Source organism: Lithobates pipiens, unplaced genomic scaffold (assembly GCF_037356315.1).
Source record: "Lithobates pipiens isolate NorthernLeopardFrog02 unplaced genomic scaffold, aLitPip1_a1.2 Scaffold_28, whole genome shotgun sequence".
Lineage (NCBI taxonomy): Eukaryota > Metazoa > Chordata > Amphibia > Anura > Ranidae > Lithobates > Lithobates pipiens.
The window spans coordinates 43,141,747-43,166,690 of NW_027507789.1; the positions used below are offsets into that span (position 1 = coordinate 43,141,747).

The window sequence follows — 24,944 nt, forward strand, 5'->3', positions numbered from 1 at the left end:
CCTGCCTAACAGTACACACTGGTAATAATTTTATTAGAAAAGCTTTTTCTGTGCCCCTCTCTGATTTAGTTCTACTTTGTTAATAGTGCCTGTGTTCCCCTGAATTCTCAGCTAAGCTCTGCCAACTTGTTTAAAGTTGTTGTAAACCTCAGACATGAAAAATAAACAAAGCATATACCTCTTTTGTGAATGATTGTCTCAATCCAGAGGACAAAATGATTTTTTTTCTGGTTCATACTGGTAATAGACATTTTCCTTGTCTGCTTTAAAAGGCAGAGCTTTAACTTTTAAAGGTTTAAAACAGTGTACACAATCTTTTTATTGAGTCACTCGCCCAGAATAAGCATACAGCTCAGGCGTTTTGAATATATTGCCCCTTTAAATAAAACCGGTTTGGCTCATGTTTTGTTATATCATTTACTTCACTGTACAAATTTTTCAGAATATACACTGACACTGACTGCGGTCAGCTCTAGCCGACTCGCAGGAAGCACCATCTGCTGACCTGGTGTACAATCTAGAGGGTGGAACCGCACACTTCTGTAGATGTGAAGACAACTTCCTAGTTACCAGGGGAGATCTTCTGTGGTGCTTTTGGTATGATTTGCTGTTTCATATTACACCACAGGACACTTTCCCATAGTGCATAATAAATATGGCTATATACAGCTCAATGGGCTGTGAGTGTCCTGTGGCATAACATTGTCAATGTGAAAAAAGCTTTTTCACAGGAGGAAATCGTGGCATGGCTGGAAGACCAATTAAAACTGCTACATCTACACCTTGGTGCACTTGTCTGCTCAGATGGACAGGTCATACATATTTCACGGTATGAGATGTGTGACGTTTACACTAAAGGAGATGTTTGGGAAGATGTGTAAGTGAAACAGATTAAAAAAAAAATAATGATGCTTGATCGGCTTGAACAGGTGGAAAGAGGCCAGGGACGGGAATCAGCAGTGTTCACACTTGCAGCATTGTGCCTGGAGGATATGCGGAGGGCTTCTTATTCCTGTCCAAATCCTTCCGTCTCCTCTATTGCAAAGAGTAGCTTCTCTTTCAACTGCTCAAAGCTTTTGTAAGGTGGGAGGTCCAGGCGGTTAAAACTGAAGAAGAAAGAAGAAAAAAAAAAAAAAAAAAAAAGGGAGGAGAGACAAGAATTAGGTTGTGACCCCATTCAATAAAAGATCTCTATGAAAATAAAGGATAATTTTTTTATTTTTTATTTTTTTATAATTGAACCTTGTTTTTTCATTACTGTGATCAGACTATTTTATTGTGTTGGGGTGCTGCAGCCTTTGCTAAAAGTCCCCAAGCACGCAGCATGCTGGAGATCTAGACTGCTACTCTTGCAAAGATTTGCATCTACACCAGTCCAGCACGTCCCCCCGCACAGGACTCAAATCAATAAAAACATATTGTCTGAGCAAAAACTAGCATTTTTGCAAAGAAGCCAGCAAAAGGAAGCCCACAGTTATTCAATAACATGTGCACTTTAAAACCCTTTTAGACTGCTACACTCCTTTGGTATTTACCATGTGTGACTCCTGGGCAGCCAGTTTTCTTTCCCGACCTTCTCAATGCAGAATTTCTGAGGACCATTGCTCCCTAGAGACAGAAGACAAATGCAGCAGTTATAGACAGGTGCTAACTATAAAGGATTTTTCATAGTTTGCAATAATCCTCTTTTTCTGTAAACAACTTTTTATGCATCCCAAATCACTTTTTCCTGCGTTTAGAAATTGTTGCTGTAAAGCATGTTTAGCTGTCAGATGAGCAAAGCCACATTCAGGGTTTCTAATTAGATTCTGGAGGCACAGAAAACTATTTTCTAAGCACAGCCCTAAAAGCGGCTAAATGTCCAGTCAAAATTATACCTTTGAGAAAAAAGAAACCCTGCATTTATACAAAGTAGGTCTGACACAAAGTGTAATGGAGGCCATTTTCCTTTCTTTTTTTGGGGGGGAGGCCATTTTCCTTTATTTTTTTGGGGGGGGGGGCTGGTTTACATTATTTGCAAAGTTTATACATTTTTAAAACTGATGTCTTATATATTTATTTGCTTTAATACATGACAAAATAATTCTCAGAATACTATGGTTATCAAAAGACAACACAGCAGGAGTTGACAGCCACAAGGTACAAAGCTGCCAGCAAGGAGACTCGCTGACAAACTGAACAGAGCCCTCTGAAAGAAAATAAAAAATAAAATAATAAATCACCCTTCTGACTTATTCTGAGTTATTTAACCACTTGACCTCTAGAAGATTTACCCCCCTTCATAACCAGGCCATTTTTTTCTATACGGCACGGAGTTACTGTAACTGACAATTAGGCGGTGTTTCAACAAGGTCTATAAATGGAATGTGTCCTTTTTTTTCCCCCCAAATAGTGTGAACCCAGCCTTAAGCTGCTGATTACGCATGTCCTGTGTCAGTGTCACCATGGCCATCTTGCTACTGTAATAGTCTGGGCAATGAGCCATCCAGAATGGTGAGCAGAACAAAAGATGTAGCTGGCTTTGGCATGCAGACACGCAAAAAAGGAAGCCAATGATTCTAGCATATAGTAAAAAAAAAAAAAAAAAAAAAAGTAAAGATTTAACAAGTGTACTCTGTTTACTTTAAAATATAATGTACAGCTTTCGCAGTTATATATTTTTGCACTTGACTAATGCTCAATTACATACCCATGAGGTCAGCAAAGCCTCCAACTGGTAACCGACAAGTGCCAGTAACAAACTGAAGGAGCCTCATGCGCTTCTCATTGTCAATCTCTTTCGCAAACTGTTGGAAAAAAAAAACAATAACATTTACAGCATATATCTCTTCTTTAGCAAGTTCTCGTGATGAAATTAATACACAATTCAAGGCTGTGTATATCTGATTTGTGGTAAATAAATGGACTCTGAGTGTGACATGTGAATTATTAGGGCCATGTCACAGTAGCAGCAGATTTATAGCAGCTGCAAATCTGTTCTTCCTGGCCATTTGTTGCTGGATCTAGAGTCATTTCAGTAGCTATATACAATTTTTATACAAGCAGCTACAAATAAGTTGTGTGACATGGTCACTAGCAATTGCATCACATAACATAACCCCTTAAAAAGCTATTTCCTCTTGCAGCCGAATTAGGATAATATCTACTTTATATTTGTTACATGTTGCTATTTCCACAGCACAACATGTTTAACATGTCTAAACTAGCTAACTAGCTTTCCCTTATGTAACATTATAGAGGTAGCTTTGGAGGTGATCCTTACCTTAATTAATCCTGTCTGTACTGAACTGACAGATCTCATCAGGTGTAATCTAGATTTCAAACTATCTGCCCTAACAAACGGTTAAAGATCTTGGCAGGGTTAAGCATTGTACAGGCATGACCCACTAAGTACACTCAATTTACCTGCACTCACAAGTACGCACATACCCGCGAGTGTACGTAAAGTACCTCACAAGTACAGACATCCCATGCCACCCAGCCACATTATGGCCTGGAAGAGGCGTAGCTGACGCAAGTAAAGAGGCAACGTTTTCTCCAGTCAGCCCAGAATTTCTGCCTAAAACATAAATGGATTACTGTACAGTATTATAAACTTCACTCCCTGAACCACGCCGACATTAGAGCCCATGGCCCATCCGCTATAGGCCCTGATCACCCCTCTACAGCCCCCGATTCTCCCCCCCCCCCCAGAAGTGAAAAAAGATATTGCTTCATTTTAAGTACGTATTCGTTTTACATACATGCTCTGGTCCCATTGTGTACTTAAAATTGGGGTATGTCTGTATGTTGAGAGGAAACTATGTCCCCACTTTGTCCCTCTTAAATTGTTCAGAATAGTTGGAACAAACAACTATAAAGTTACATTTTTAAAATCAATTTTAGGTATGCTGTTTGAATAACACCACATTACAACATAGTGGGCGTTTCTCAATTTTTTTACGGCAACGGTGGAAATATTACTTTGAGTCGGCAATTCTGGTGCTTGCTCCAAATATTTCAATCGCCCAGTAAATGTACTATAAATGATTTGCAATTTTTGCAATGCAGACTTCAATGTCTGCAGTTAAATTTTTCTAACCACAAAAACAACAACAAGAACAAGGATTCTGTAGCGGTTACAAATTTGCTAGTGTGCACATGCATTAGGTGTGTCCAATGCATTCAACATAACTGGTAATGTATGGTTTAAACTTTCTATGACGCTTCATCTCAACTTTAGTGCAATTTACAGTTAGGGGTTAAGCTGGCCATAGACTGTTTGGATACCGGCCAGTTCAGCAGTATCTGGATGACATTCGAACCAGGTATGGGCAGGCTTACTGTACCCAAGTTTATTGATCGCTCAACTTGGGTACAACCAGCCTACCTAATTTTACATGTGATTATTGCTAGGGGTTGCTATATCCAGGTGGGGACAGCCTCCACCCGTCGGGAGAACACAATGGCTCGGCAGCAGGGATTCCCCTTGTCAACACTCTGTGTTGATAGGGGAATCTAGCAAATTTCTTTCCTGGAACCTGTAGTTGCAGGAAAGAAATTCGCTCCACCTATAGCCAGTTTTAAGCATCAGATTCATCCAATTCATGTATCAAGTCACTCATACCTATTCCTTCGAGATTAAAAAAAACAAAAAAAAAAACATCTTTCTTACCTGCCAGAACCAAACAATCTGCTTGCTGGTTCTTGTATAGTGCCGGTATATGGTGTTCCTTTGCCAGTCATTTAGGTCTATTTCCTGCATGCCACACAGAAGAACCTGAGCAATAAGAGGTTAAAAAAAAAAAAAAAAAAAAAAAAAAAAAAAGGTTATAATTCATTGAACTACTAACAGTACACACTCTGGTATTATGAATTAACAAGCCTTACTTCTAATTCTTTGGCATCAAAATATTGTAGATACTGCTGGGGAAGAATTTCATTAAAACCCTCAAAGAAAGCCTGAGTCTGTTCTTCTACACCTCGAGACAGTCTCCACTCTGCCACCAGCCTACAGAGAACGGGAGCAGATGCAACACAATAAAACTTGCTGAGATCAGTAATGTTCAGGAACGCACTATATCGAGTGCATTGTATACAACATTAGAATGCATCCTAGATTTTATTACAAATGGAAACAGCTACCTGATATATTCCTCTTTGTTCTCCTCTGTCACCTGGAGGTTGCTCCCATTTGACTTGAGATCGTGACTTTTTACTTCCCCAAGAATCTCCTTATCTACTGAGAAGTACATCTCCAGGCCACATTCTTCTATGTTGTTCTCCCTGAGAAAAATAGAGCCAGAAGCATTAAGTATAGAAAAAAACAGGATTTTTAAAAACAGCTTACCTGTAAAATCCTTTTTCTTTGAAGTAAATTAGGGGACACCGAGCCATAGTAGTTTCTATGTGGGTTATAGGCCACCATCAGGTGATGGACACTGGCACGCCCTAAGACAAGAAATGCACTCACTATATAACCCCTCCCAATACTGGGAGTACCCAAGTTTTGTAGCCAAGCAATATACGTGTAGACCAAAGAAGGGAGGGACTTCTGTGTCCCCTGATGTACTTCAAAGAAAAGGATTTTACAGGTAAGCCGTTTTAAAAAATCCTGTTTTCTTTTCACACATCAGAGGACACAGAGCCATAGTAGTTACTATGTGGGATGTCCCATAGCAATGGCAACTGAAAGGGGGGGGGGGGGGGGGGGGTAGAGGACTTATACCACAGCCTGCAGTACACTACGCCCAAAGGCAATATCCTCATGACCTTTTACATTGAATCTGGTAAATGTATGGACTGAAGACCAAGTTTCGGCCTTGCAGATATGAGCCATGGAGGCCTGGTGATGCATCGCCCATGAGGCACCAACAGCCCTGGTAGAGTGCGCTTTAACATGAAAAGGAGGAATTTCATGGGGCACCATGCTGAAAACTCTTAAAGCCCGAATTAAAATTCAATTTTAATCAGCTAAATATATTCAAAAGTGCATCCCAAGAAAAATTTAAATCTTACAGTTCTTTTCTTTCTAAAACAGCTAAAGCCTGAGAAGAAAAGCCCCTCCTCTGTCAGTGCGCTGAACAGGACCCCTGCTCTGTGTGGAAGCAGTGGTCTCTCTGCAGAGCTCCAACATATCCCCTCTGCTGTGTCAGACCTAGAACTCTGCAATAAGCTTTACACCCTTCTTATTGGAGAGTTATAGCTCTGACTTTAGCAGGGGGGCATGTTGTACCTCAGCAAAGAGCAATGCAGATATCTGCTAGCACACAAAGTTGAGTTTAAACATTTTTTTATTGAAGTATGATCACATCATAAACAAGAGGGTAACTTTTTGGAGCCACACAAGCACCCTCCATTAGGCATTGAGGTCACATATCTGATGAAGGGGTCCTGCGGGGCTCCGAAACGCTGCAATCTGATGTGCTCATACTTCAATTAAAAAAAATGTTTGGACTCAACTTGAAGATCCATGGTTGTGCTGGCAAATGTCTACACTGTCATGCATGGTCCAGTCTTCAGGTAGTGGTTACTGCCGCAAGCAGTATCCTAGGAGCCTTTTCCAGAAATGTGTGCAATGGGAATATGGATAGTTATCAGCAGAGATCAAGGCCCGCCTTCCCCTAGTGACAGAGTTTTTTTTAAGGAAAACAGACTCAGAACATATTTAGCTGATTTAAGACAAAAGTTCAGCTGGGCTTTAATATGGGTATTAACATGTAAATATTTTTGGATACATGACTGGTTACACTATGTGCCATTATTGCATGTATTGTCTGCCATGTACCTACTCAATCATGGCAAACAAATAAATACTTGTTTATGCTTTACTTTGACTCCTTCGACTAGCTACAATATAGACACCTCATTTAAAGTCCGACCCCTTTTTTTCCTATGTAATATAGGTATTATAGGCAGGAAGGGACTGAAGGGCTTGACAGACTGCTTTACAAGCCCAGGCTCATTTCATGAGCTTCAAACTCAAAAGTGATTTAAATGCAGTATGCTTTCAGGTGCTTCTGAGAGGTTTTGATTTGACTTGTACAAAAGTTTTGAGAATTTACACAAATTGAACATTTTCAAAGTTTGCTGCCTCAGTTTTTATGACGGCAATTTGCATATACTCCAGAATGTTATGAAGAGTGATCACATGAATTGCAACGTCCCCTTTGCCATGAAAATGAACTTAATCCCATAAAAAAACATTTCCATTGCATTTGTGAAGAAGGCTTCAGGGCACCCAAGAAAGTCCAGCAAGAGACAGGACCATCTCCTACGGTTGATTCAGCTGTGGGATCGGGGCACCACAAGTGCACAGCTTGCTCAGTAGTGGCAACAGACAGGTGTGAATGCATCTGCATGCACAGTGAGGCAAAGACTTTTGGAGGATGGCCTGGCGTCAAGAAGGGCAGCAAAGACGACCATTCTCTCCAGGAAAATCCCCTTCTGATTGAATGGTACATCCAGAAGAAACCTTGTTCTAAGAAGAAAGGGTGAGCGCTACCATCAGTCCTGCGTCATGCCAACAGTAAAGCATACTGAGACAATTCATGTGCGTGGGCTGCTTTTCTGCCAAGGGAGTGGACTTACAATTCTTCCGAAGAACACAGCCATGAATAAAGAATGGTAAAAAAATATCCTTTGAGAGCAATGTCTCCCAACCATCAAAGAACAAGTTTGGTGAGGAACAATGCCTTTTCCAGCATGATGGAGCACCTTGCCATAAAGCAAAAGTGATAACCAAGTGGCTTGGGAAACAAAACATCGAAATTTTTAGGTCCATGGCCAGGAAATTCCCCAGACCTCAATGCCAATGAGAACTTGTGGTCAATCCTCAAGAGGCAGGTGAACAAGAAACCCCATAAAATCTCCAAGCATTGATTATGCAAGAATGGGCTTTCATCAGTGAGGATGTGGCCCAGAAGTTGATTGAAAGCATGCCAGATAGAATTGCAGAGGTCTTGAAAAAGAAAAGGGCAACGCTGCAAATATTGACCTTTTGCATAAGTGTAATTTAAGTGTCAATAAAAGCCTTTGACACTCATGAAATGCTTGTAATTATACTTCAGTATACCATAGTAACATCTGACAATAAATAAAAAAAATAAAAAAATAAAAATCTAAAAACACTGAAACAGCAGACTTTATAAAAAAAAAAAAATTATATTTGTGTCATTCTCAAAACTTTTGGCAACAGCTATATGAGGCAAAAGTAGCACAGACACAAAGAAAAGATGCAAACAAAGAATGTGAATGTAAGCACTTCGCTACAAGGGTCACACACACAGATATACATTTATCACAGTATTTGTATAGTATTTGTAGAGCTCTGGCATAATCACTAGATAAGATTGCTCTCTAATTTGGTCATTGCTCTAAACCTCCCAGTGTGAGAACCCTCATTACGAAAAGAAAAACACTTCAAAAAGGCATTTCAAAAGCTGTTTGGGGCTTCAACATATTGTTGCAAGTGTAAGCATAAAAGATCTCTATTTTTATCATTAATTAACCCACCTTCAGCTTGGGTTCCCCCTTGCTAGTCTGTAGGACAAAATGATAGGCATTTTACTTATTCAGTGAATCGGGGTAACTCTTTGCTCCCCCTATATGTCTCGTTGGCATTTTCCTGGTTTCCTATAGGTGGACAAGACTATGTCATCTTTGGGCAAGTAAAGAAAATAACACAGTCGCAACCTATGTACAAATTACCACTGGTAACAAGGTAGCGTCAGGTCTATTTTCGCTTAATCACTCCAAGATGAAGGTGATTAATCCTTCCATACCAGTACCCAATTCATTTTCAGAAAGGAGTGGCTGTCAAGCATAATTACACTTGATCAGCATAAAAGCCTCAAAAAGTTTCCTCCACAATTTACATCAACTGCAGTTCAAGTACAGGGCTTCAACCTTATAACCTACCTTATCCAGATCAGGGAATTGTAAAACTCTGGATCCACCGATTCCAAATCCTTCAGCCCCACTGGCTTGTTTAGTATACGTTTGTAGAATGGTAACGAGAAACCAGTGTCTATGAATTTGCCATGAAACAAAGCCTGGGAAAAATACATTACATGTTAAAAAAAACATTAAACTTTCAGAACTACCAGAAATAATTGGTAACGTCTACATGTTTTTTCTCCTAGTATTTCATGTCTCATTGTATGTATTTTTTGACAGAAGTAGAATTGCTGTTTATGAAATCCATTTGGTGGACTCCCAAAATCTACAGGATAAGTACAAATTACAGATGGATAAGAGGATAAAGCAGAATACCAGTAGACTTACCATGGCAATAAACCTGCCGATAAACCTGAAGTAGCGCAAGTGATCGGGATTAATATAGGAGGCAGGATTTATCTGCAGACAATAGTTGTCTTTCCCAGCATACTCAAACAGACAATACATGGGGTTCAGAACTTCATGGGAGAGAAGGAAGAACCACTCCCTGTGGAAGAAATAGATCAGCTGGGTGTTAGATACACGGTCACAAATAAATACATTATGCACGCGCACATGCACACAGATATTACCTTGCCACTCCTCCATAATCCAAACCTTCCTCTCCAGGAATAATAAGCCACAGCCTCCTCCTAAGATCTTGTGGGTTAAAACTCATTATCTAGATGGAAAAAAAAAAAAATTGTCCAAAATGCCAGCGTGAGATAGCCACTAAAATCTCCAGTATCCTAAACAAAAATATTGATTTTTTAACAGAAGTGCAACTTTAAAATATATATAAAAAAAAAAAAAACAAACAAAAAAAAAAAAACGGTAAACTCCATCGGCTGTAATGTCACTGAGCCTATTACCTAATAATAAAAATGTTATCAGTTCTCTGCGAATAATGAAAACAAGTATCATCTTTATAAATAAAACCAAGTTTTGTAAAGAAAGAAAAATAAGGGCCGGTTCACACTGCGAGCCGCGGCGAGGCGTCTCCGACTTCCTCGCCGCGACTTGCAGGGGGGGTCAGCGGCGACTTGCAGAGGACTTCTGCATAGAAGTCAATGCAAGTCGCCCCCGAAGTCGCCCCGAAGTAGTACAGGAACCTTTTTTCTGAGTCGGAGCGACTCGAGTCGCTCCTCTCAGAACGGTTCCATTGTACTCAATGGGGACAACTTGCGGGAGCGAGGCGAGGCGAGCCGTGTCGCCTCGCCTCGCGCCGCAGTGTGAACCGGCCCTTATGCTTTTTGACCACTGTTAATTTTGATGACAAATTTCAATTTAGTCAGTCTTTTGACTAAAATGCCATTTTAGTCATCTAAATTGAAACTTAATTTTATTTTCGTTACTGGAAACATGCAGCTGAGGCAAGTACTATGATGAAAATATTTGTCTACTAAATTAAAACTGGTTGAAGGTAAGTACCAATCTGACTGCATGGCTATAGTAAAAGACTATTTCACTAAGGCTCCATGCACACTGAAGCTGATAAACTGCAGTTTATTGGAGTTTGGGCGTTTTTTGTAAAAGCCCATAAACTCCACTCTATGTTAGCCTATGTGTCCATGCACACATGGACGTTTTTCAGCTTTAATGAGCAGTGGAGTTTATGGGCTTTTTTCTGAACGCCAGAAATTCGTGTTCAAAGTGCAGTTTTTCAGCGGCAAAAAAACGACAAACGCTCATTAACGCTCATTCATTAGTGTTCGGCATTCTATTTTTCAATGCATTGTGGGATTTTTGGAGTGTCCTCTGTGTATTTTTATAAAAAACGCCCATTAACGCTAACGCTGTAAAACGCTCATTAACGCTCATTAACGCTAGTATAAAACGCTGTTAAAAGCAGGTTTTTCAACCAGCGTTTTCTGCCAGCAATCTGGCGTCCAGAAATAGCTTTTTTGAGCTTCAGTGTGCATGGAGCCTAAAGGTGAAGGTATCCTTTAAGGCTGCTTCAATGCATTGGTGATATTTCACCCAAAAAAATAAAAAAAGCGTGAAACAAGTGGCCACATACCTGCTGAAAAGAATCCTCAAACAAAGTCTTCCTGTTGACAGTGATCTTGACATGCTGTGGCATGTACAGTTGCTAAAAAATAATACATAAATATTAAATGGATTTCTGTAATAGCACATTCAGCATATAAAGATTTGTTACATTATGACTAGTATAGAATATAATTGTTTTTAAAGGAGTTGTAAAGTCTTGAGGTGGGGGTGGGAGGGGGGGGGCGTTGGGGGCTTTGGTGTCTCAGGACACAGCAGCTGGATTCAGGAGCGCCGCATGAGTGGCCCCATGGAAAGCGGATTTCTCGATGTGGAGGAGGAGCCCCGCCGGGGGACCCCAGAGAAGGAGAATCAGGGACGCTCTGTGTAAAACCCTTGAGGTTTGTGTTAAAAAAAATAAAAAGATAAACAAACCTTTACAATCACTTTAACCACTTCCCGCCCGGCCTATAGCAAATTGATGGCTGGGAAGTGGTTTCCGTTACCCTGACTGGGCGTCATATGACATCCAACAGGATAACATGCCTGGCGTGCCCACAAGTGTGTCTGACATGCCGCATCTCCGATCGTGGTAAGAAGCCTCTGACAGAGGCCTTTTACCACGTGATCAGCTGTGTGTCCAATCACAGCTGATCATCTCGTGAACCAAAAAGTGCCAGTAAACGGCATTTCTCGGTTCACACTGAAAGGGAGAGCCGATTGGCAGCTCTCCCTGTCGGGGGGGGGACCTGTGTTGATAATCAGCACATTGATTATCAGCACAGCCCCAGAGGTGCCACCACAGCTGCCAAAAAGTTGCCCATCAACTGCCAGTCAGTGCCCCATCAGAAACCGCTGTAGGTGCCCATATGAGTGCCTATCACAGCCGCCTGAAAGTGCCCATCACAGCTGCCTATCAATGCCCATCAATTCAGTGAAGGAGAAAACTACATTTTATAACCGAGAACGAAGAAAAAAATAATTTTTCTTCAAAAATGTTGGTCTTTTTTAGTTTGTTTAGCAAAAAATAAGAACCCCAGTGGTGATCAAATAGCACCAAAAGAAAGCTCTATTTGTAGGAAGAAAATTATAAAAATTTAGTTTGGGTACAGCATTGCATGACCGCGAATTGTCATTCAAAGTGCGACAGCGTTGAAAGCCAAAGATTGTACTGGGCAGGAAGGGGAGAAAGTGCCCGGTATTGAAGTGGTAAAGCTTGAAAGATCACCTTGGGTCTGACATTTAAAATGTGTCTGACACTAAGGGGTCCATTCATAAAGCAATAATATGGTAACAAATAGCTGACTAAAAACAAAACAAACGTTCTGTAAAATCCTCAAGCACACTGGGTGTTTAAGCCCTGGTGCATGAGACTGATGTTTAGGTGCTGGCAGAGGACACAGATACACCATCAAGCCCCACTGCTAAGAGCTTTTTTAAACTCTATGGACTCTAAGCAGTCTGCATCTTGAGCATTCCTCCCTGGGCGCATACTGCCCTGAACATTAGTACCACTCTGAGCACAGGCAAGCCGCAGCAGCTTTCAGCCTCTCATATTTTAACAGGCTGCCAGCAGCAGAGCACCTAAAAGCCGGAGTCCCATACATGGAGGCTAAATACTCAGTCTACATGCTGGGTTAAACTAATAAAGTGCTAAGATTTGCAATTAAAATGTCAAAATATCTTCGCCAATCATAAAGTTCTCTCCACTGTTAGGTAGAGAGAACTTTGCAAAACATTACAGGCTCCATACTAGGGTCAGCATTTTAAACCTGCTGGGCCACCAATGAGTTCAGCTTTAAAAGCATTTTTACATCTCCTTTTTTCTATGCCAAAAAATGTATTGCTTTGCATTGGAAAAAAACACAGAACCACCCAATGTTAAACTGGAAAAAGCTAATAAATACAGCACCTCCACTGACTTATAATGCCAGAGGTTAGCCAAATAATTTTGAAAAGTTACGTGTTTGAACACATCACTGAAGCCTTAGATTAATTTTCAGTGGGTATGTGTACTTACCTGACACCAAAACCGAAAGTATTGCACCTTTGCCTTAAAATCTCGCACATATGCAATCTGTGGCCCGTTATCCCTGCATAGACAAAAAAGGAGAAGCGACAATGGGTAAAAAAAAATAAAATAAAAAGAACACACATTAATATTCAACTGACTTATTTCCAATTTAATAACTATAGGGTATAATTAAGACGGGAACTTTAAACGTGCATGTGAATACTTAAACATATTTTGTGCCTAAGAACATAGGGTGTAGCATTCAAAAAATATTAATTCAATATTAAAAAGTGCATGACCCATCCTGTTCTAGGGTGACAATGCTTACTCACTGATGTACTGTACCTATGCAGGTGCAGCACTGTTCTACCCCTAGCCTGAGAAAAAAAAAAAAAGAATGAAACTACCATATCTAAGCGCTGGCATGCTGCATGATTTTATATTTTTCTTCTTGGGTTTAGAGGTATTTTACCTAGCCCTGGTAAGAATTCTCCATCTCATACTCACAAGGCAGACTTTCCAGTCCTGGGATCAATGTAGGTGGTGGTTTTTCTATTGTGGTCGACAAAATAGGGGACACCATCCACTGTAAATCTCATCTCCCAGCCCTCTGGTAATGGCTTTTCATTCTGCTGCCTGAAATACAGAAATCAGTATGCTCATATGCTATACCAGTGTAAACGTTTAATAAAACAATATATATTTCTCCCCTTCTTTTATGTCCTTGTCTGCCAGCACAGCTTTGCGTTTACATTGGAAGAGATATGTCGTCAGAGAATTTTGTGTTCATATGGAGGTTTGGGCAGAGCTGCATGCTTCGAAAGGGGATTAAAAGGTCTCCTAAATTAAAGTGCATACATTCACTTTGACCTTCACAATTCTACTACCTTAAAAAAATAAAAAATAATTGCGCTGGATTTTGTTCAGGAGACTTTTTGGAGGTATTAGATTTTAAAATATATGGGGGGTGTGCAAATTATCTACATCCAGGCATTAGAAAATAAAATTACAGGATATTGCATTTTTTTATTACAATTACTAATAACCTAGGAAATAAAAATATATGTATCCAAAATTGCAGCCAAATTTATTTACCATCTGTCCAAAAAAAAAAAAAAAAAACACTACAACATGCTGGTGTAAACTACAAAACCTATAGAACAGTGATGGCGAACCTTGGCACCCCAGATGTTTTGGAACTACATTTCCCATGATGCTCCACTACACTGCAGAGTGCCAGAGCATCATGGGAAATGTAGTTCCAAAACATCTGGGTTGCCAAGGTTCGCCATCACTGCTATAGAAGATAATGTGCAAAACTGAGACATGCTCTGGTTAAAGTATAACTAAAGGCCACATTTTTTAAGTTTTGGATAGAGTGGAAAGATTAGAACACCTGTCAGTTTTTATTGCCGTCTGTGTCCCCAAATAGGGAGATTCACCTTATTTGTCCTGTTTACCATAACCATTGAAAGTGAAAGTAAAAAGAAAATCACAAATTTTGGATTGTCCCCAGAAAAATAATAGAGGAGGAATCTTCCAATAGGCACACTAGTTCTGGTTACCTGGGGGTCCCCAAAGAATTCCCTTCATTTGCAGGGATTTTCTACCACTTCCTGTTTAGCTATGGGACAGGAAGTGAAGGGAAATCTCTGCAATGAAACACAGATGGTGAAAATGAAAAAAGTGTTGCCTATAAGTTATACTTCAAGTGTAGAGCCAAAAAAAAAAAAAACAACCCTTCAATGTGTCCCATTTCCTTTATCTTCCCGTGCCAGAGACAAAACATGAAGAGGAAGAACTTTTTTTAAATCACCCTTTTAGTTGTCACCGGGAAACAAGTGCTCACCCATTGGAGGGCATTCTATTCTGGTTTCAGTGACAACTCTTCCCTTAACCACTTGCTGACTGGCTCACACCTATATACATTGGCAAAGTGGTACGTTATTGCGAATCGCCATATGGGCACATCTGTACCTTTAAGGACATTAGCGGGTGCTGCCAGGAGGAGCGTGCTGCATGGCAGGGAACCCAATGCGCATGGCCCGCGGGGAGTGATCACCGTCGGCTCGGCACTCACGATTGCATACACGAGAGCAGGGACAGATATTTGTGTCAGGGGAGAGGAGACATATCGTTTGTTCCTACTAAGTAGGATGTCTCCTCCAGTCAGTCCCCAGTCCCAACCCCCATACAGTTAGAAGCACAAACTAGGGAACACAGTTAATCCCTTGATTGCCAGTGACATTTACACAGTAATCAGTGCATTTTTTTATAGCACTGATCGGTGTATAAATGTCAATGGTCCCAAAAATGTATCAAGTGTGTCAGATTTGTCCACTGCAATGTCGCAGTACCACTAAAAAAATAGCAGATCACTGCCATTACTAGTAAAATAAAAAAAATAAAAAAGGCCATAAAGCCATAAATCTTTCCCATAGTTTGAAGACATTATAACTTTTGCGTAAGCCAATCAATATACGCTTATTGCAATTTTTTTTACCAAATATATGTAGAATATATATTGGCCTAAACTGAGGAAGAAATTTGTTTTTTTTTTAAAGCCTTTTGGGGGTATTTATTATAGCAAAAAAGTAAAAAATCGTTTTTTTTTTCCTTCAAAATTGTCACTTGTGTTTATATCGCAAAAAATAAAAACCGCAGAGCTGGTCAAATACCATCAAAAGAAAGCTCTATTTGTGGGGGGAAAAAAAGTAAATTTCGTTTGGGTACAGCGTTGCACAGCCGTGCAATTGTCAGTTAAAGAGACAGCACCGTATTGCAAAAAATGGTCTGGTCATTAAGCAGACAAATCTTCCGGTCTGTAATGTGGTTAACTTTAGTGCCAGTGGTCACTAGGACCAACAAATAATAAAACGAGGCCCCATTCATACCCAAGCGTTTTATAGCTCGAAGTTCAAAGTTCCAAAACGCTCAGGGAGAAAAACTAAAATAATTCTTTATGGTGGTGGTTCATATCTCAAGCTAATTTTGTAGCTCGATTCAAGCAAATGGGTGCATTTTTTTGAACCGGTTTTCTAAACCAGGGTTCTAAATTAAACTTGGAAAGAAAAAAAAGTTTTGGCTTAAGATACACATGAATGCAACAGGCTCAATTCACAAAGCTTTACAAACCGGCTTCTTCAGATTTGATGAAGCTGCTTGAATAAGCTGCAAAACAACTTCAAAACTACAAGTCTATGTGAAAGTGACTACTAACAGCTTTGAAGCCAGAGCATCAGCATGACAGCCGGGCAACTAATGTTATAAAAAGGAAAGGTCAAAGCAAAGCTCGCCTTTGGCATTCTCTCCTGATATGTGTATTTTAATTTCCCCCAAAGCTGCTGCCTCCATTGGTCTTTGGCTGCATTTCCTGTTCAGTTTCATGGACTTACCCCTGATTCCTCGGGTCCTCCCACTGAGTTGTCCGCGTTGTGTGATTCACAAAATATACCCTGCCATTGGCATCAGTTCTCTTTTCTAGAACAATCAAAGACAAGTCACAAGGTGATCAAAAGCAACCAAGAGTGTTTCGATAAATGAGCACCATTATATATATATATATATATATATATATATATATATATATATATATATATATATATATATATATATATATATCTCTATCTAAAAGGATATTTACCCCATGCACCAGGTAATGGCCCCAGTGGGTCATACTCCTTGTTCTGTGCTTGGTAATCCTGATTCTAAAACGAAAAAAAAGAACTCGTTAGTAGTGAAGTGAAGATTACAATAGGTTATCAAAGCATCAATGTTCCCTATACAGTTAATGTTGCTGATACTTACCCCATAAATGAAACGCTGATTGAACTGTTGCATTGCTCCCTGCAGCTGGTTTCGTTGATGCTGCCACTGTTCGTAGTTGCGAACAGATTCGATAGTTGGTCTCTGCCATGTGGTAGTCCGTGTTATGTGGTCAACATAGTAGATCCGACCCATGTGGTCTACACGTCGCTCCCACCTAGATATAAAAGTTTGTTGCACATGTAAGCCAAGGGCATCAGACAAAACATATTTTTCTTACTTGGCTATATAACTAGTAATTCTTTTTTTTTTTTAAACAACTTTTTATTGAAAGTTTTATCATTTTTCAAACAATACAAACAAACCAAAAACAACAAAGACTATAAATAATAGGATTTTTATAACAGCTTACCTGCTGTAAAATCCTTTTCTTTGATGTACATCAGGGGACACAGAGCCATAGTAATAACTATGTGGGATGTCCCATAGCAATGGCAACTGAAAGGGGGGGGGGGACAGAATCAAGGAAACAGGAGGCCAGAGGACTCATACTGCAACCTGCAGTATATGCTGTGCCCAAAGGCAATATCCTCATGACCTTTAATATCGATTTGATAAAATCGGATAAACGTCTGAACAGAAGACCAAGTTGCGGTCTTACAGATCTGAGACAGAGGCCTGATGATGCACCACCCAAGAGGCACTAATCGCCCTGGAGGAGTGTGCTCTTAATATGAGAAGAAAGAATTTTCTTTAATCACTTGACAAATCCATTTGGAAAATAGTGGATCTTGACGCTGCCTGTCCAAATCTTGCACCCCCTGGCTGTACAAACAAAACCTGTGTTTTGCGAACCGGAGTGGTCGCCTTTAAATAGATTCCGATTGCTCTTACTACATCAAGAGACTGTAGTGCTTTCTCTTCCCCAGATTAAGGCTTCTGGGGAGGAAGAAGGTAGAAGATCATCTTGGTTTAAATGAAAACCTGTTACCACCTTTTGTAAGAATTCAGGATGAGGACAAAAAAACACCTCATCCTTACGCATGATGAAATATGGCTCTTACAAGACAGAGCTGTTAGTTCTGATACTCTTATAGCAGAAGAAATGGCAAGCAAAAAAGATTATCTTTCTTGTCAAAGAACCAAGAGAATTTCTCGTAAGGTTCAAACGGCTGATTTAACAAAAGCCGATAAAGACCAATCTTAAATCCTAAGGATTTAGAGGTTCCCTGATAGGGGGAATAAACCGTGTTACCCCCTGAATAAGCTACGCACCAAGTGTGGGAAGCAAGAGGCCATAGGAAAAGACATGGACACAGCCTGGATCTGGCTCTTGATAAAAGTCAAGGCCAGCTTCATTTCAGATCCCATATGCAGGAATCCTGCCTATTGACATACTTCCTGGGGTGCCAACCCCTGGATCCATACCAAGAAACCTATGCCTTCCAGATTCTATAGTAAGTGATTCTGGAAGGCAGTTTCCTGGCATTAGTCAAAGCAGATACTACCGAAGGAGATCACCCACGATCTTTTATAGAGTGAGATTCAACAGTCAACTCCTTGTCCGTAAAGTAGGATGAAATACCAGACCTTGTGCAAGAAGGTTTGGCAATAATGGCAAAAGAACTCCTACTGCCATCTTTATGATCTCAATAAATTAAGATCTTCTGGAGCGTGGCTGGGGCCACCAGAAATCGCCTCCTCCTGTTCCCCCTTAATCCTGCGGAGAAGGAGCGGAAGTAGCAGGGCTGGAGGAAATGCATAGATCATTGAAAACTGATCCCCTGGGAAGACTAATGCATCTGTTCCACTTGCTAGCGGACCCCTTGCTTGACATAAAGTTGTCGACCTTATTAATGAATCTGGACGCGAATAAGTCCATGACCGGAGTACCCCATCTGACATATTGCTAGGAAGATGTCGGGGTGAAGAGATCATACTCGCGGAAATAATTGTTGGAGTCTCAAGTAGTACACCTGAAATATTAAAATTGCCGATAGGCAAGGAGTGTTGTGTTCTGCCAAATGTAGAACATTATTCACCTCTTTTTTGGGCTGCACGACTTCTCGTGCCTCCCCTGGTGATTGATGTAAACTGCCGTGGCTCTGTCAGACTGAATCCTGTCAGGACAGTCCCGTAATCTGACCGCCAAGATTCTATGGCCAGATGTACTGCCTGAAACTTCCAAAGTTGATAGACAGGGTCCTCTAACCTGGACCATCTCCCCTGGACAGTATCTTCTTCCAGGGCTGCTCCCCAGCCTAGAAGGCTGGCATATGTTAACACCTTGCAGAATAAAGATTTTCCCTCTTGCTGGATAACAACCCATTTAGGCTCTGACCTATGTCGGGAGCCAAACGTATTGGAAACAAACTAGGCCTGAATCCTCTTTATTCCAGACCGACAGGATGGTGTCTTGAAGCAGTCTTTGAATAGAACTGCGCGTAAGGGACGGCCCTGAAGGGGGCCACCATTTCCCCTAAAAATCTCCTGCAGCCGAATGAAGGAATTTTCCTTTATCCTGATAAGTTGAATTAATCCTACAATGGAACGGATTCACGACTGGGGTAAGAATACCTTTTTCTGTATGGTATCTATAACCAGACCCCAAGTAACTTCCTTGATTGTTTTAAGGAGAATTTTCCTAGGCTGAGAATACAACCTAGAGATTTCAGATATCTACAGCTGAGATCAGACTCTGGTTTCAGACCTGAGACTGAATGATCTATTAAAAGTAGATCTTCTAATAGGCTAGGACCATTATGCCTTGAGCCCTTAACCTGGATAAAGTAGGTGCCAGAATCTTTCAGAACACTCGTGGTGCTGTGGCTAAGGCGAATGTCAGTGCCACGATTGAAAAAAAATTATATTTTAAACCGCAGAAAGTTCTGGTAAGCGGGAAACTTTGAAACATGGAGATATGCAACTCCCCTCCTTGCAGGATGGACACAGCCAACCGAATTATGAAAGGATCGGATTTTCAAGTGCTGATTCAGATCTCTGAGATCTAGAATGGGTCTTACCTCTCTGTCTGGCTCTGGGACCTTAAAAACAAACAAACCCTGTTCCACCTAGGGAATCTCTGATATCACCGATTCAGAATATATAGCTATGCGTGAATAGGAAAAACATCCCCAGGTGGGGGAGGTTCAAATGAACCCTATTAGAGGGTGATAACTCAAGAGCCTGTGCTGCAGACAACAAAAGGGTTAAAGGGAGTAGACGAACACCTGACTTGTGCGGCTACTCCCACCCTGTTAGGATCCTCCAAAGAGGAAAAATAAGGATCTTCCAATATTTGGGAAGATCTACCTGATCCCCAGCCTCCTGCACCTCCAAAGGGCACAGAGGAATAGATGGGAATCTGCCATGTTTAGTCCTACTATGGAGAGACATCATAGCAATAATCTTAAATGGTAGAAGAAAAAAACCTGTTTGCATGAAATACATAAACTCATAGCTTACAGTACAAAGCAGAGGCAGTACCAGCAAAAGAATGTTTCACTTGCTAGGCTATAGTACAGTACAATAACTGCTATTAATTCTAGCTATACAGTACAATGTAATGGGAGATGCCTGTGTCACCAAACCTGACCAGCAACCACTCTGCTCTGTCCCTCCACCGCCATGGCAGCAGCTTCTCTTGCAGAGCTCTAAACTACTTCCTACACGTGTGGCCGGTGTATGACGCCGCTTAGCCACGCCCCCCAGGGCGGAAACAGCCCCCCCCCTTCCTCTTCCAAACAGGAAAGTTGAATCTCCCGCGTGAGCGCCGCCATCATGGCGGGCGGCAAGAGGGGGCATCATGGCGGGTGACCGCGGCTTGCAAAAAAACAAAAACAAAAACTTTTTTTGTTAAAGAAAAAGAGCTGGCTGGCATTCAATCAGACAAAAAAAACGCCAATCTGGGGGCCCAGGAAGTGATCCGACCCCCCCCTCATACCCGAGGGTCTGAGCTGGCTTGAACGGAGAGGAGAGTGGAGCTTCTGCTGTTTCCAGCGTCAGAATGGTGAGTACTCATTACAGCCTCCAGTGGTGACAGAGAAACGACACGACACGACACAACAACAATACATGGAAGGAGAGATTCCTGAGAAAATCTCCCCTACCTTATCTCGCAGCAGGGTTTATCAGAGATAAAAAAACAAAACAAAAAAAAAAAAAAAAAACAATCTTCGCCCTTCACGGTAGGCTCCGAGACCTTAAAGGGAAACTTTCAGGAATACTCAAGTTATCCTACAATCCTGGACCTGCGAGAAGACCCTGCAAGTAAACTTTTATTGGCCTTACTACCAAAAAGTACTGGATCCCAGGACCCAGCTCTTAAAGCATTCGCAAGCGTCTTCAGATGAGGCCCGGGTACAATTCATTTAGTCCATTACGGAGACATCAGAACAGATCCGGTCAGGATGGCTGGCTCTTATCAAAGGATTACTGCCCGTGGAGCTCAGTACAACACATCCTTACAAGTGCCCAAAACCTTAGATACTGGCGAAAAAACTGAGGACTCCCAGTAATGGAAGGGGTTATATGGGGGAAGATCACACCTTAAGGGTGTGCCAGTGTCCAGCAACTGATGGTCCGATGTAACCCACATAGTTATTACTATGGCTCTGTGTCCCCTGATGTAAAAAAATAAAAATGCACCAACTAAAAATATACCATAAACAGTACATGCACAGCTTCCTGTTATTAACGGTCATTTGCCCATCATACACAGAAAAACTATCAGTAGAAATAAGTCTTAAAGCAGCCACGTAGATGTGTAGCATAGAAAACATTGGACAGAAACTGCTTTAACCCTGATAAAACTATAATAATGTGAGAAGTACACCATTTACCACAAAAAAAAAAAAAAAAACCCTGGTGCTTTCAGTGTTTCACTACCTATTACATACCTCCTTGATCCAACAATCCACCAACGCTCCCAACCTGTATTTCACATGGTAGGAGCCTTAGTGATACTAAGGCCATTGGAGCCTGTAACCAGGGTTCCCATAATTTATCAAACTTGAGTGGACTTCCACGAAGCTTAAATATTTGTTTTTCTTTAAGCAAAGAGGAATTTACTTGAGTTAGTCAGTCCTCAAATTTGGGTGTACGGGGGCAATCATATCAGTAGTCCCGATCCTCGTCTTCTGGGGTCCCTCGGCAGCTGTCTCGATTCCTCCCTGCAAGAGCTCACCCCCCTCTGGGAAGCGCTCTCCCAAGGGGATTAAGCTTGTGGGTGTGCTCCCCTGTGATACAGTCGGTGGCCATAGCCGTCGAGTATCACTCGCCCCCCCCCCCCCCCACTCCATCATTGATTTGACAGCAGTGGTAGCCAATGGCTACGCTGCTATCAATCATCCAATGAAGAGCCCACAAGAGCTGGAAGAAAGCAACGCGTGATCACTCTCACGGAGATTCGGGGCTCAAGTAAAACGGGGGCTCGGGGGGGGGGGAAACAGAAGAGTGCAAGGTTTTTTTCACCTTAATGCATAGGATGCATTAAGGTGAAAAAACACAAAGCTTTACAACCCCTTTAAAGTGGCGGGTTGAGGACTGTGATGTAGGGGCGGGGGACTGTAAAGTGGGGGCAATAAGGACAGTATTGTTGGGGGGGGGGGGGGGGGTGAGGAGTATTGTGGGGAGGATTGGGGGGGCTAATGTAAATAGGGGCAGAGGACAGCACTGTTGGGGGGTTGCTGTCAAGAAGTGCGAGAACATTACTGTGAAAGGGGTAGAGTGGGTGATCTAAAGGGGGACCTGAGGACACTCAAGTGGGGATCTTGATGTGAAGGGGGAGGAGACTGATGTGCAGTGGGAACTGAGGACACCAATGTAAGAATGGGTTCAGATCTGTGCATGTTCGTTAGGTGCATATATTGTGGGTAGGGTCGGCCCATTTTAATGGGCTGCACTACCCAAAAGAAACACTGAGAAATAAGTTGACCTTTTTTTCCCAAAATCATGCAGAACCAAGCTGCATGGTCCTGCAGCAACATGCAGTTTGGCACATGCGAAAAGGTGCCAAGGGTACCAACATGATGCTCGGACCTCTGCTGGAAGACAATTTTACTGACCGGCCCTCTGTAAATTTGAATTCAATACAGAAGCCCTAGCATTTTAGGTTCTGAGGCATACTGCAAAGAAGCCAAATAGATTTGCTTGCATCTGGAGGCCACTGCTATAGCTGAATGAAATTGTGCCACCATTGTATTATTGATTGTATACCAATTAAAAAAAAGAAAAAAAATTAACAAGTATGATATTGCCAAGCAGACCATGGGATTGTATGGGTAATAAAATGTGAAAAAAAAAAAAGAAAAATCAATTAAAAGGGCATTTATCTGCCTGTTGAGAAATAATACTTTGTATATGCAGAGACTTACCCAGCGGGAAGAGGCTCTGGTGGATCCCATGTGGTTCTTTTTGCAACATGGTCCACAAAATAAACACGTCCGTGTTGATCTACACGCTGCTCCCAACTGTGGAAAACACAAATAAAACAGTCAAACACTACAAAGTATGCAGCTCACTATGCCACATTCTAAGAAATAAAAAAACGACCTATTTATTCAGGGTGTGTAGGAAACTGCTCGTATTTACGAGTCCCAAATCCATCCCAAATCAAAAGGTTTGACCACTTTTAGGCTTTGCTCCATCTGTCGTTTTTTGGAAAGGTCCCTTTAACCAAAACTGAAAATATTAGAGGCATCTCCAAAATGGAGAGGTCCTTGCAATACAAGTAGTTTTAAATGCACTCTTCAGCAGTCTGTCTCTTACCTCCCCTTTGTTTTAGCACTACTGCCTCACTGAAATTTAACACTTTCATAAGTATAAGAAGCTTAACGTGTCCCTCAACAGGCTGTGGTTCCTTCCAAGCACACAACACTCCTCCCAAAAGTGTTAGGTGCCAAAGTGACTGGCAGAGGCTGCTGTGCTGGAACGGAGGAAAGCTAGGAGTCACAGACCACTAGCGAGACAAAAATACTACCTCATTTATTGATGAGACTTGCCATTTTAATCTAGACTAACCTTTTGCTGCCACTGAAGTAAGGCTTGCATCAGCAGCAGCATTTTAACACAATCCTTGCTACTATAGAAGCCAGGAGTGTGTACTTCCTCAGCCGACAATCTTGAGGAAACCTGTGCTTAGTCCATTTCAATGAGGCACAAGTCAGTACACAATTTTGGCAATGCCGAGCTTACTGAATGCCTGCGCATGCAGGTGTGACATCACCACGGCCTGGCCAATTGAAATGGCTGGAGATCAGTACCTGGAAGACACCCAGCTGAAGATGACAGTGGTCAGCGGGGAGTTCTGGGACAGCTCAGAGCTGGAGTGAAGGTAAGTATAAGTCCACTTTTGGTTCTATAACGGACCAGACTAACATTTCAGACACAAAGATTACCCTGATTAAGGGGACCACCATGTCTCCAAAACTTCAGGTCTCTTATGGATTGTCAGGAAAATGTCTTCATTCACATGATGTGCTGGCTTTCTCGCATTGGACATTGACTAGCCACCATTGGCCAAGCACATAAAACGTCATTAGTGGTTATGAGACTGTTGTGCAGTAAGGAAGCCTGACAGAAATGCTAACTCTTTTTCACTTTTTGGAAAATAAAAAAAGAAGTTGGACTTTAATATTTCTTCTGAAACAGATAAGGAGAGATAAAACACATGTCTAATAGCTTATACAGCCTACAATAATGTAAACATGCAATTATCCCCATACCCAGGAGGTAGCGCCCCTTGGGCGACAGGTGGATATCTCTGGTTATCCATGTTGACTGGAGCTATCTGTCTGGACACGGGTACTGCAGTAGACGATGGATCTGTTTCAGGGGCCACACTGCTGCCTGCTACGTTCACTGAAGCATCCGAGTTGTTTAGAAAGACGCCATTGGGAGATGCTAGAATAACAAAAACAAACACTTTCAAGGGTGTGTTTGGGCATTTGAGGCGTTTTAAATGTTTCAATGCTTTCACTCTTGTTCCTTGAAAACAGCAATAGTCACCCATATTTGAGATCTTTTAGGAACTGCGACAGCAAACATTGCAATACATTTTGAAATTATCACCATATTTATATTTGTGCGCATTATTAAAACTCTCAATAAAAATCTTGCAATAGAATCATTTAGAATGTATTCCCTTTTTTAAAATCAGATTTAATTTTAAGACAAACGTTTTTTTTTTTTTTGTTTTTTTTTTTAATTAACATAGCAACAGAGAAACTGTCATGCAAAACAGAAAGACCTAGTGTAAAAG

At 41.3% G+C, this 24,944-nt stretch overlaps 1 protein-coding gene across 1 annotated transcript in view; it reads right to left on the minus strand.

Annotated features, from left to right (window-relative positions):
- Nucleotides 1-301: 301 nt before the first annotated feature.
- The window catches only part of ITCH (itchy E3 ubiquitin protein ligase), a 111,647-nt gene continuing 87,004 nt past the window's right edge, over nucleotides 302-24,944 (minus strand). Inside the window, 17 exon segments of the mRNA XM_077459148.1 lie at nucleotides 302-1,106; nucleotides 1,536-1,608; nucleotides 2,690-2,786; nucleotides 4,655-4,759; nucleotides 4,870-4,990; nucleotides 5,125-5,265; nucleotides 8,899-9,032; nucleotides 9,265-9,424; nucleotides 9,510-9,598; nucleotides 10,937-11,008; nucleotides 12,926-12,998; nucleotides 13,427-13,555; nucleotides 16,315-16,399; nucleotides 16,563-16,626; nucleotides 16,727-16,901; nucleotides 23,059-23,154; nucleotides 24,409-24,586. Of these exon segments, the coding sequence (XP_077315274.1) occupies nucleotides 1,007-1,106; nucleotides 1,536-1,608; nucleotides 2,690-2,786; nucleotides 4,655-4,759; nucleotides 4,870-4,990; nucleotides 5,125-5,265; nucleotides 8,899-9,032; nucleotides 9,265-9,424; nucleotides 9,510-9,598; nucleotides 10,937-11,008; nucleotides 12,926-12,998; nucleotides 13,427-13,555; nucleotides 16,315-16,399; nucleotides 16,563-16,626; nucleotides 16,727-16,901; nucleotides 23,059-23,154; nucleotides 24,409-24,586 (1,892 nt within the window). The 3' untranslated portion in view covers nucleotides 302-1,006.